This window comes from Canis aureus, chromosome 3 (assembly GCF_053574225.1).
Source record: "Canis aureus isolate CA01 chromosome 3, VMU_Caureus_v.1.0, whole genome shotgun sequence".
Lineage (NCBI taxonomy): Eukaryota > Metazoa > Chordata > Mammalia > Carnivora > Canidae > Canis > Canis aureus.
In genome coordinates, this window is record NC_135613.1 from 39158992 (window position 1) to 39171667 (window position 12676).

General features: G+C 37.0%; 1 protein-coding gene across 11 annotated transcripts in view; it reads right to left on the reverse strand.

The window, feature by feature from the left end:
• The window catches only part of C3H1orf87 (chromosome 3 C1orf87 homolog), a 78577-nt gene that overhangs the window by 21858 nt on the left and 44043 nt on the right, over positions 1-12676 (reverse strand). For all 11 annotated transcript variants that reach the window (XM_077892004.1, XM_077892007.1, XM_077892013.1 and 8 more), the window contains one exon: positions 11663-11760. In XM_077892004.1, coding sequence (XP_077748130.1) covers positions 11663-11760 — 98 coding nt within the window. The remainder of the gene's footprint in view (positions 1-11662; positions 11761-12676) is intronic.

Below are 12676 nucleotides of genomic sequence, written 5' to 3' on the forward strand. Positions count from 1 at the left end.
CTATATGGCCTTACATGTGAATGTAATATTATTTGGTTTCAGCTACATTTTTTCTCATGAACACAGCTCCAGTGTCTTCTGATATTTATTATTGCAGAAGTTTGAGGTCAGTCTGATTTAGGTTCACTTAAAATTAAATTTTTCCTTCCTTTGCTTTGGTTTAGTTTTATTTTGGTTTTGGCATGCATCCTTAAGTAATTCTCTTTGTCTCTGTAAACATAAAACTTTCATCAGGATAGACATGGATACGTTTTTTTCTTAAATTAGCTTAGTCATACTGAATCCTCTCGATCTGTACACCGAGGGTTTTTTCTTTTTTTCCATCTCTGCAAAGTTTTTTCAGTTGTGGCTTTTGTTGTTTGTTCTTATTCCATTTTTCTAGTTTCTTCTTCCACAATGTCAAGGCCTCTTGGGTTCAATTTCTATTCTTACCCTTCTATATCTATGATCTGTCTCATTTTTTTCTGTTTTTTCTTTTCTAGATTTTGTGGAAACCTCTCAAGTTTGACATTATGTATTAGATTTTCTCTAGTATTACTTTTACTTTTTATTGATTCCTGGTTCCCTCTTTTATTTTTTTAAACAATATTTTATTGGGAGGTACCTGGGTGGCTCAATTGGTTAAGCGTTCAACTCTTGGTTTCAGCTCAGGTCACAATCTCTGGGTTGTGGGATCAAGCCCCATGTTGGGCTCTGCGCTTAGCATGGAGTTCCGGTTAAGATTCTCTCTCCCTCTTCCTATGCCCATCACCAACACTCATTCACTGAGTGAATATTAATTAATTAATATTTGACTGGAACACAGCCACAGCCATCTATTATGTGTTGTTTGTGGCTGCTCTCGGGCTACAGTGACATAGTTGAGTAGTGGAAACAGACTGTAGACCTACAAAGCCTAAAACATTTACTATCAGGCCCTTTATAGAAAAAGTTTGTTGACCTAAAAATGTAATACAAATATCTCAATATCATCAAATATCTAGCAATATTCAGATTTCTTTGCCTCGTAATTTTTTTTATTGAGATATAATTGGTATGTAACATTATACTAGTTTCAGGTGTACAACATAATGATTCAATATATGTATATGTAGAGACATGATCCCAATTAGTCTAGTTAATGTACATCAACACACATAGTTACAATCCTGATTACCTTTTAATGTGACTTGTAGAAGCTTCAGTTTCCTTGAAATTGTCCATGTTTTACCAAGTTCTTCCTAATTTCTTCTTTTCACTTTAGTGCTTTCTAAATCTCATTTTAATAGCTTTTAATCTCATTATGCTTATTACTTTCCAGTTGATTTCAACAGAGGACATGGTTCCATACAGCCTAGAGAGAACACCAGTGGTTTTCTAAATGTTACTTAGTTTTTAGAATAGATCATTTTCAAAAGTTTGGAGTCTGCAGGATTGTCATTGCCTCTCCATGGTCAGCAGTATTTTTTAAAATTAGGCCTCATATTTGGGGGTTTCTCTATCCACTGCCAAATGAAGAACTGCTCACATTCTGCATAATCCAAGAGATGGGCTGCATAGATTTTCCTTGGTCCTGTTCATTGCTTACTTAGCTCTGCAGTCAAGAAGTGAGCGATGACCCTCACCGATGCCTGGTGGCCCTTAGCTGGGACCACCACAGAGATGGGTTGCATGTCAGACATGAAATTAGTGTGTATGTCATAACTGATACATTCAAGTGTATACAACTACCCAGGAGCTCCCTCTCTCTGCTCCAACCCACGTGACCTTATTGCCAGGAATTACGCCACAGCATATGCAGACATTGCAGCCAGGTTTGCCCCTTCCCTCCTTCCTCACCCCAACTTCTGTTCTGTCATTCTTTGAAGTTGTGTTTTTGGCATAGGTACAGAAAAGCAGCGTGTGGGTAAGGGTATGTGTGTGTATCCTTGGGTGAGGATGGACACAGGCTAACAGTACTCAGATAGCTACAGAGAGTAGCACCTGTGTCATTTTTATGGCATGTTAAGATGTGGGGCCTCCAGGGGCACCTGGGTGGCTCAGTGATTGAGCATCTGCCTTCAGCTCAGGTCATGATCCTGGGGTCCTGGGATTGAGTCCTGCATCGGGCTCCCTTTGGGGAGCCTGCTTCTCCCTCTGCCTACGTCTCTGCCTCTTCCTGTGTGTCTCTCGTGAATAAATAAAATCTTAAAAAAAAAAAAAAAAAAAAAAGACTTGTGGCCTCCAAATCAAGGAGAAGTTTGGTGAAGGGACAGGAGCTCTTTTGTCTGCTGTACTTCTCACAGGTAGACAGGGCAAAGCATGGGCATCAACTCACTGATTTTCCTAGATTCCATTTACTTACAGTTAGTGGAGATTCTTTCTCAATTTTGACACTAGAGTGCCTATTAGTTTTTGCTACTGGTATGGTTACGATTCTCGCCTCTTTATTTACTCATTGGAATTTTAATCACAGCTTATTAAGTGGATGACATTTTATATAATAAGTCATTTTATAAGTCTTATATATCAAAACAAAATGAAACAAACGTCTACATATAACAAACATACAAAATTTGGGCTATTTCACAGAAACACCCTGGTAATCTTGATGAAGTTAATTCCAGGTGACATTTTTCTTAAAGGAAAGCTAGAAGTCAAGATCAAGGTGTCAGCAGGTTTGGCTTCTGAGGCTTCTGTCATTAGCTTCTAAATGGCCACTTTCTTGCCATGTCCTCATGTGGTCTTTTCTCTATTTTGGCCCATCCTTGGTGTTTCTGTTTTCAAATTTTCTCTTCTCAGATCAGATTGGATTAGGCCCACCCTAACGGCCTCATTTTATTTAACTCAACTGTTAAACAGGCTTTATCTCCAAACACAATCATAATATAAGGTACTGGAGGTTAGGGCTTCAACATATGAATCTGGGGCGATGTAATTCAGCCTATAACAGAAACAAGACTCAAAGAAGTCCAGCTTTGGAGACAATTTACTTAAGGTCTCTGAATTCCAGTTTACTCATCTGTGAAGTGGATATAAATACATAACTCATTGGGCTGTTGGGAGTATGAAATAAGCCATACAAGGCATCTAGTCCCATGCCTGGGGCGTATTAGGTGGCACAAACATCGACCTCTTACAGCCTCAAGTCAGGAGGTTATTTTGGTTATGTTATTTAACTCAGCCACTGGAATGCTCATTTCACTCCACCATCTTCCTTTGTGTTTACCTTCTGAATCATGGGCCCTACGTTGTATTCTTCTTGCCTTCCAGTTAATTGTGAGAAGCACAGTCCTTCCCTGATTTATAGGCAATAAATTCTCAAATCCATACCAAAAAAAATTCTTTGTCCATTTGGCAGATGAAGAAATTGAGGTTAAGAGAAACTGGTTACTTGCCGAACTTTCCCAAGCTAGTACATTTCAGAGCAAGGATTTCTATCTAGGCCCATGTGATTCTAGAGCTCACGCTGCCTTTCTCCAAGGACAAGGGATGAAGGGGTAAAGGGGGGTGCTATACCAGTGAGAAGATGTTACCTCCTGGGCTGGGCCCTGGGCTTCTTTGGGTCATGCCTTCCCCTGGAACTTAAGAGCCCTTTTGCTTTTGTGTATGTTTCTCACACCTCTCCTGGGTCTTAGGACAGAAGATACTGAGCTCCTCAAATTCAGACTGCTCAGCACCAAGCCCAAGGGTGGAGCCAGCCATGGAAATCAGTCAGTTTGCCTAAAGCACCTGTGCTTAGTCACTATCCTAGAAACTTCTGAGTTTCCTAGGATTTGTAGGAGAGTCAGTATAGTATATTGAGATTACAGACTCTGAAGCTAGAAAGCCTGATTTTGACTCAGCCTGATAATTCATTTATCAGTTACCTATTGGTTTTGCCCTCTCTGTGCCTTAGTTTCCTCTTTTGAAAAATAATAGTATCTACTTCATGGGCACTTACAAGGATTAAAAGAATTAATATTTATAAAATATTTTAAAAACACTTAGAACATTGCCTGTAATATAGTAATTACTATAGAAATGTTGTCTCTTAATAATAATAATATTATTATTATTATTATTATTATTCTCACCCCAATATGGATATGGACTTCTGCAAGAGAAGATGAAATTCATGAACTCTTAAAAGCCAGGTCCAGTTTCCAACACCCAGCCGATGAGCAGATCTATAACATGTCTCTAATTGCTCACTGTCTACCAATTTTCCTATTCCCATTTACAAAGTAATTGCTGAATCAAACACCTCATGTTTGCTTTATCTCCTAAAATCCTCTGGTTGTTCCTGGGATTATCAAACCAGTCCTTTTCAACCTAATTGCACTCTTCATAATGGGCCAGATGTGTATGATAAGTCCTACTTGTGGCTGTGTCAATTGCTCCATTCTATTTACGCAGCTTCCAGAGCAGCTTCATTATTTATCCCCTCCCCCAACACAATTTGGCTTGTGTGCCTGTGTTTTAAACTGGGTTTGAAGCATTTAATTTTGCCAATACAATTTTAGGGTATTAGTTTGCCTCCTGTTCTCTCTGTGCCCTCCTTAATTACCATTTATTGCAAAGTCACATAGAAACATCAAATGCTAATTCTGACTTACATGTTCCTGGCCAACAACGAGGATAATAATTTCCATCCAACACAACCTGAACTCATTTTACATAAGGGTGATTCAGATTCGAGATTTGAAATCATAATCAAGTCTTTCTCAAAATCGCCTTACCCTAGCAGACATTCACTAATGTGTCTGCTAATTGGTAGGCAAATGGCAAAAAACAAAATCTCAGTGTTAAAAAAAAAAAAAAAGCAAAAAACAACAACTTTGTAACAGCATTCGTGAAATTACTCCTCTCATCAGCTCTTGCAACGTGACAGTTTAAGAAGGGAACACAACTCATTTTATTTGGTTAGATGGGGCTAATCCCACATCACCATAATCCCTCCTGATGTTTTATTGATTCTAAAGGACATTTAATCAGGAAGCAGCTCAGCACTAGAATCCTGCTAATTAGCAAGCAGCCACATTCCAAATGGGTTCCCAATTGAACAGCAGATTAATGGACAATATGCACTAAAATAATGATTCGTGCATTCAGCTCCTAAAATGTGTGTCTAAATTGCATCTTTAATCTCTTAAGGATATAGGTTTGCATACAAAGCCTTTAGCAGAATGGATTTAATTCAACAGAAGAAGCTTTAGCCAATGACTGTTTAAGGATGAAACAGGTTTATCACTTATAAATGCAATTCTTCACTGGTTCTTGTGGTTCAATGTCCTTGAACATTCAAAGGTCAAACACAGGGGAATAAAGAAACTGGTGTGCTTCTCTGATATGCACATAAAACAGTGGGAAATTGAAAATATTGCTATACACAGCCTAACCTCATTTGCTCTTGTCCTCATTAGGGACAATCACTCTTGTTCTCATATCTCTGTTTCCTGGAATCTTAGTTCTGGATCCCCCCCTTTTAATCAAGTATATTATGTACCACGTATACTGTGAGCTTTGATACTTGCATTTTCTCCATGTATATTGGAGCCTTTTTGGAGCTCCCAATTTTAGCTTATTGGTTTTCTACTTGGCTCTTAGCCCACTTTTCTGCTTCTGCTGCTTAACCACCTCCCCCACTTACTCAACCATCCCCAAGGTTTTAGAGAAGGGAAACCCCCACATGCCAAAGCTGGTCTACTGGAAATTCATTGGTTAGACTCAACCTCCTTCCATCATTCATTTATCAATTGATGTTCCCCATAACCTTTACCCTTCTTTGTTTTTCTGTATTGCTCTTATCATCATGTGATATATGTCACACATTCCAGCTTATTTATTGTTTCTCTTCCCCATTAGAATATAAGCTTCACAAGGGAGGAGATTGTTCCACTCATATTTAAATCCCCAATGATTAGAGTAGTGCTTGGTATACAGTAGGAACTCAATAAATATTTGTTAAATAAATTAATAAATGAATTAATAAAAATATATATATTTAAAGATTTTATTTATTTACAAGAGATACAGAGAGAGAGAGAGAGGTAGAGACAGGCAGAGGGAGAAGTAGGCTCCATGCAGGGAGCCTGACGTGGGACTTGATCCCAGGTCTCCAGGATCATACCCTGGGCTGCAGGTGGCGCTAAACCGCTGAGCTACCCAGGCTGCCCTGAATTAATAAAATATTTATTGTGTGCCTATCATGTGCCAAAGTATTGGCCTACAAGATGTTGGGGATATAATGTGAGGGAAATAGTCATGTTCCCTATCAGCATGGAGATTACTATCTAGACATTAAAGTAACAAGCCACACAAATACATGCATAATTACACATAATGATAAGTTTTAGGAGAGAAAATAATTGAGTGCTAAGAGAGACTATAGCACAAGGAACCTGATTTTTTAAAATTTAGATTAGCTAACATATAGTATATACTTTGTTTCAGATGAAGTGTTCAATAATTTATCAGTTGTGTATAACACCCAGTGCTTATCACATTATGAGTCCTCCTTAATGCCCATCACCCAGTTACCCCATCCCCCACCCAACTCCCCTCCAGTATCCCTCAGTTTGTTTCCTATAGTTAAGAATCTTTCATGGTTTTTCTCTCTCTCTGATGACTTCCCATTCAGTTTTTCCTCCCTTCTCCTATGATCCTCTGTCCTGTTTTTTATATTCCACATATGAATGAAGCTGTATAATTGCCTTTCTCTGATTGACTTATTTCGCTCAGCATAACACCCTCCAGTTCTATCCATATCCATGTAAATGGTAAGTATTCGTCATTTTTCACAGAGCTGGAATAAATAATCCTAAAATTTGTATGGAACCAGAAAAGACCCCAAATAGCCAAAGGAATGTTGAAAAAGAAAACCAAAGCTGGTGGCATCACAATGTCAGACTTCAAGCTGTACTACAAAGCTGTGATCATCCAGACAGTGTGGTACAAAAACAGAGACACAGATCAATAGAACAGGATAGAGAACCCAGAAATGGGCCCTCAATTCTATGGTCACATAATCTTTGACAAAGCAGGAAAGAATATTCAATGGAAAAAAGACAGTCTCCTCAATAAATGGTGCTGGGAAAACTGGACAGCCACATGTAGAAGAATGAAATGGGACCATTTTCTTACACCATACCAAAGATAAGCTCAAAATGGATGAAAGACCCTAAATGTGAGACAGGAATCCATCAAAATCGTAAAGTAGAAAACAGGCAGCAACCTCTTCAACCTTGGCAACAGCAACTTCTTGCTAGACGTATCTCCCAAGGCAAGGGAAACAAAAGCGAAAATGAACTATTTATTGGGACTTCATCAAGATAAAAAACTTCTGCACGGCAAAAGAAACAGTCAACAAAACTAACGGACAACCTACAGGAACGGGAGAAAATATTCACAAATGACATATCAGATAAAGGGCTAGTATCCAAGATCTATAAAGAACTTATTAAACTCAACAGCAAAGAAACAAACAATCCAATCATGAAATGGGCAAAAGACATGAACAGAAACTTCTCCAAAGAAGACATACAAACGGCCAACAGACACATTAAAAAATGCTCTGCATCACTTGCCATCAGGGAAATACAAATCAAAACCACAATGAGATACCACCTCACACCAGTCAGAATGGCTAAAATTAACAAGATGGAAAACAACAAATATTGGTGAGGATGTGGAGAAAGGGGAACCCTCTTGCAGTGTTGGTGGGAATGCAAATGGCATAGTCACTCCAGAAACAGTGTGGAGGTTCCTCAAGAAGTTAAAAATAGAGCTACCCTATGACCCAGCAATTGCACTACTGGGGATTTACCCTAAAGATATAAGTGTTGTGATCTGAAGGGGCACCTGCACCCCAATATTTATAGCAGCAATATCCCCAATAGCCAAACTGTGGGAAGAGCCAAGATGTCCATCGACAGATGAATGGATAAAGATGTGGTCCATGTATACAATGGAATATTACTCAGTCATCAGAAAGAAACCTGATGTTGATGAGGTCTTTAGGAATGGCCTTCTTCAATTTGACCGTCAGAGGGACTTTTCAGAATCTGTGTATCTGCACGCATCCCTGAGAGTATTCTGAGAGTCTATCCTTTCCTTAGTTCAATTCAATTTCATAGATATTTGTTGAATTCTAATATGTACCAGGCAGTGCTCTAGACACTTAGGATACATCAATGAGTATAACAAAAATTCTGCCTACCCCTGGCACTATAGTTTACCATCTGTCAGAAACCCACAGATGACAACAATAAACATCATTCATCAGCAAATCACCTGATACATTAGAAGTTGACAAGTATGTAGAAGAGAGCAGAAGGGAGCAAGTTAAAAGGAAGAAGGGCTGAGAGACTACAACTTTAACTAGATGGCTAGTGTAGGCCTCATGGACAAGGTGACATTGGAGCAAAAAATAAGATGAGAGAGTTAACATGAAGATATCTGGGGAAAGAACATTTTAAGTAGAGGAAACCTTCAGAAGTTAGTTGCTGAGGTGAATATGTACCTGGTGTAAGAAAGACAAGGAACACAGTGTAACTGAAACAGAATGAGCAAAGGAAGTTGTAGATGGAGCCAGAGAAGTAATGGGGGAGCAGAGCATTTAGGACTCTTTATAAGTATTTTAATGTTTTTTTCTCACACCCCCCCTCCTGTGAAATAAGATTCTCTTGCAGTTTCATGAGCAAAATAATGACATAAACTGTTTAAGGTTTTGATAGACACTGTAGCTGCTGAATGGAGGAAAAACTAGGGACAAGAGATAAGCCTACTTCAATTAGGAAGCTATTTTAGTATTCCAGGAGAAAGACAGTGGTAGCTTGAATGAGGTGTAATTAAGTAACAATAGAGGTAGCAAAAAGTGGCCAGATTCTGGGCATACTCTGAAGATAGAATTGATTCACTAATGAATTTTTGTTGGATTGGATAAGAAATGTGAGAAAAAGAGAACAGCTAAGAATTACAGGTATGTTTTGTTTTCATTTTAATTCAGTTTGTAATATTTTCTAATTTCCCTTTTCCCTCTTACCATAGGTTATTTAAAAGTGTGCTGTTTAGCTTTATGATTTTTGGAGATTTCCAGGATTTTCATTTGTTTGCTTTTAATTTCTAATTTAACTCTGCTGTGATCAGAGAACTATTTTGCATGATTTCATCATTTTAAACTTATTGAGACTTGTTTTATGTCTCAAAATATGGTTCATCTTTTAAATATTTAATGTATGCTTAAAAAGGATCTGTATTCTGCTATTGTATGGAGTGTTCTGTAATTGCTAATTATATCAAGTTGTCTGATCATTTAGTCCAATTTTTTATATTTATAATGCTTTTCTATCTGCTTGTTCTATTAATTACAAAGAGGTATTATATTCTCCAACTGTAATTGTGAATTTGTCTATTTCTCCTTTAAGTTTTGTGTTTTTGTTTCATGTAAATTAGAGCTACATTTTTAAGGACATGAACATTTAGGTTTGTTATGTCCTCTTGATGAATTAAGTTTTTGGCATCCCCTGCTTTGGAATCCACTTTCTCTGACATTAATGTAACTAAGCCAGCTTTCATTTAATTAGAGCTAGCATGATTTATCATTTCCATCCTTTTACTTTTAGTATGTCTTATGTCTTTATATTTTAAAAGGGTTCATTGTAGACAGCATTTAGTTGAGTCTTGCTTTTTTTTTTTTAAGATTTTATTTATTTATTCATGAAAGACACAGAAAGAGAGGCAGAGACACAAGCAGAGAGAGAAGCAGGCTCCATGCAGGGAGCCTGATATGGGACTCAATCCTGGGATAGCAGGATCACGCCCTGGACCAAAGGCAAGCACTTAACTGCTGAGCCACCCAGGCATCCCGAGTCTTGCTTTTTTAATGAAATCAGAAAATCACTGCCTTTGAATTGGTGCATTTGGATCATTAATATTTAATGTAATCTTGATATGGTTGGGTTTAAATCTAAGACATTGATATATATTTTCTATTTATCTTATTTGTTTCTTGTTTCCTTTTCTTCTTCTGAATCTGTTATTATTTAAATATGCTTATGCTTCCCTTTTATCTTTTTAATTAACATTTTAACTTATTACACTCTTCCTTCAAACAAAATATAATACTTAATTTATAGTATAAGAACCTTATCAAGTACATTTCCATTTCCCCCTTGCAGCCATGTATGCTATTGCAAAATGTGGCACTCATATTATGAACTGCATAGTGCATTGTTTTTATTTTTGTTTTAAACAGTAAATTTTCTTTTAAAGAGCTATTTTTAATAAAAATGTATTTTTTAATTTATCCATACATTCATTATTTCCAGTACTTTTCTTTTTGTTGTGTGTGTGTAGATCCAAAATGGTCATTTTTCTCTGCCAGAGGACTTCTTTTAATATTTGGAGTATTACTCTGATGGTTTTGAATTCTCTCATCTCCATCTTATCTTTGTTTTAAAGTCTATTTTGCCTGATGTAATTATAGTTCCTCCAGGTTTCTTTGGTTTCCATTTGCATAGAATATCTTTTTCTATTCTTTCACTTTCAGTCTGCTTGTTATTCTTACATCTGAAGTGAGTCTCTTACAGGCAGTATATAGATGCAACTTGCTATTTATTCAGTCACTCTCTATCTTTTGATTGGAGAATTTGGTCCATTTACATTTAAAGTAATTATGGATAGGTATGTACTTATTGCCATTTTGTTCATTGCCTTTTGGTTGTTTTGTAGATCCTCTATTCCTTTCTTTATCTCCTGTTCTCTTCCTTTGTCGTTTAATGACTTTAGTGATATGTTTAGAGTCCTTTCTCATTATCTTTTGTGTACCTGCTATAGGTTTTTGCTTTATGGTTACCATGGGGCTTACATATAACAATTTATATTTATATTTTTAAGTTTTATATGTAAATATTTAAATTATATTAAATATATTTAATAAATATTAAAATATTTAATAAATACATATTTAACTTTATATTTATATTCCCCCCACTGTGGCCTTGGGTATTTTCCTCAAGTGAATATATTAGCCAGTACCCAAGAGCAACTATTTAGAAATCTCCAGAGAGAACTCTCTGGGGATATCTCTTTTCTACCACTCTGTACTGTGCATTCTAGCTTCTTTGGTCTCCTTGAACTCCAAACTTCATCTCTTTAACTGAAGAGGAATTCTGGGCTCTGGATTTCCTCTTCATGTTTAGTAAGCTTAGCTTACCTCATTTATTTTTTCTCCTTTAGGAATCACTGTTTTGTGCTGCCTAGTGTCATTTTTAAGTTGTTTAAGGTGGAATGGTAAATCTGATTCTTGCTAGTCTATAATGGTGGGAGTTTGAAGCTTCCTCCTTTGTCTATGACTAAGAGGATTCTGTTCTTAATATAAGCAAACATTCTTTAACTATCTTCAAGTGATGAAACATTGTTTCACAGATGTCTGGGTGGCTTAGTTGGTTGAGTGTCCGACTCTTGATTTCAGTTCAGGTCTTGATCTCATGATTGTGAGATCAAACACTGCATTGGGATCCATGCTTCCTGGGGAGTCTGCTTGAGATTCTCTCTCTTCCTCTCCCTCTGCCCTTCCCCCACTCACGTGTACATTCTCTCTCTAAAATAAATAAATCTTTAAAAAAAAAGAAATTGATTGCTTCACACCTAAAACTTCTAAAGACAGACCTCAGTATTTGCTATCTTAGTAGATAACTCTGTGAAGAAAATATCAACTTACTTTATTTCACCATGGTAACCCAAATCTTGATGATTTAGCAATGTTTCCAGGAAACTCAAAGTTAGATATAATCCATGCTTTCCACATATAGCCCTAACCTGCAAAATAAGAAAGGATTTGGAGTTTCATTAGAATAAGATTAAGATTTGAATTACTCTCCCATAATTAGAACCCACATGATTTTGACAAAGAATTAATACCCAGGAGTGCATTATCTCATCATAATATCATTCAGGACAAGAATGTCCAACTGAATGAGCACTGGGTGATGTATAGAATTGCTGAATATTGATCACCTGAAGCTAATAAACACTGTATGTTAACTATATTGGAATTAGAATATAAACAATTAAAATAAAAATAGCAAATTTTTATTTGATTGATGCAGAGGTATTGTTCATTACTCAGAAGCTGTTGCACTTTGAAATGTTGATCTTAAATTTTTGTCAGCAATGGGATGGGTGGACAAGGACTAGAAGTTACATACGCTTATACAGGTAAATTGCAAAATATTTTTGTGTATCTCCTTTGATTTATAAAACAAGCTTGATGCATTAGCATGGTCAATATTGCTATCTGCATTTCATATGTGACAAAACCAAGACTTAGAGAGATTAAGTCACTTCCTTGATGTTACACAGTTCATAAATGATGAAACTTAGTCTAAAAACCAGATGCCCAATAAATTTTTGTTGGATTAATAAGTAAAGTGTCATTGTAATTTCCCAAGTACTATTTTTTTCTTTTTTAAGATTTTATTTATGTATTTGAGAGAGCAAGCATGAGCAGGGGGAGGAGCAGAGGGAAAGGGAGAAGCAGACTCCCTGCTGAGCAGAGAGCCTGACACAGGGCTGGATCCCAGGACTCTGGGATCATGACCCATGCCAAAGGCAGATACTCAACTGACTGAGCCATCCAGGCACTCCAGTCCTAGGTTCTTAATATATTCTGAGTCTAGCTGACAAATCAGTTCAGTTCTCAGGTTGGTGGGTAGCTAACATTTAGATTCAAAGT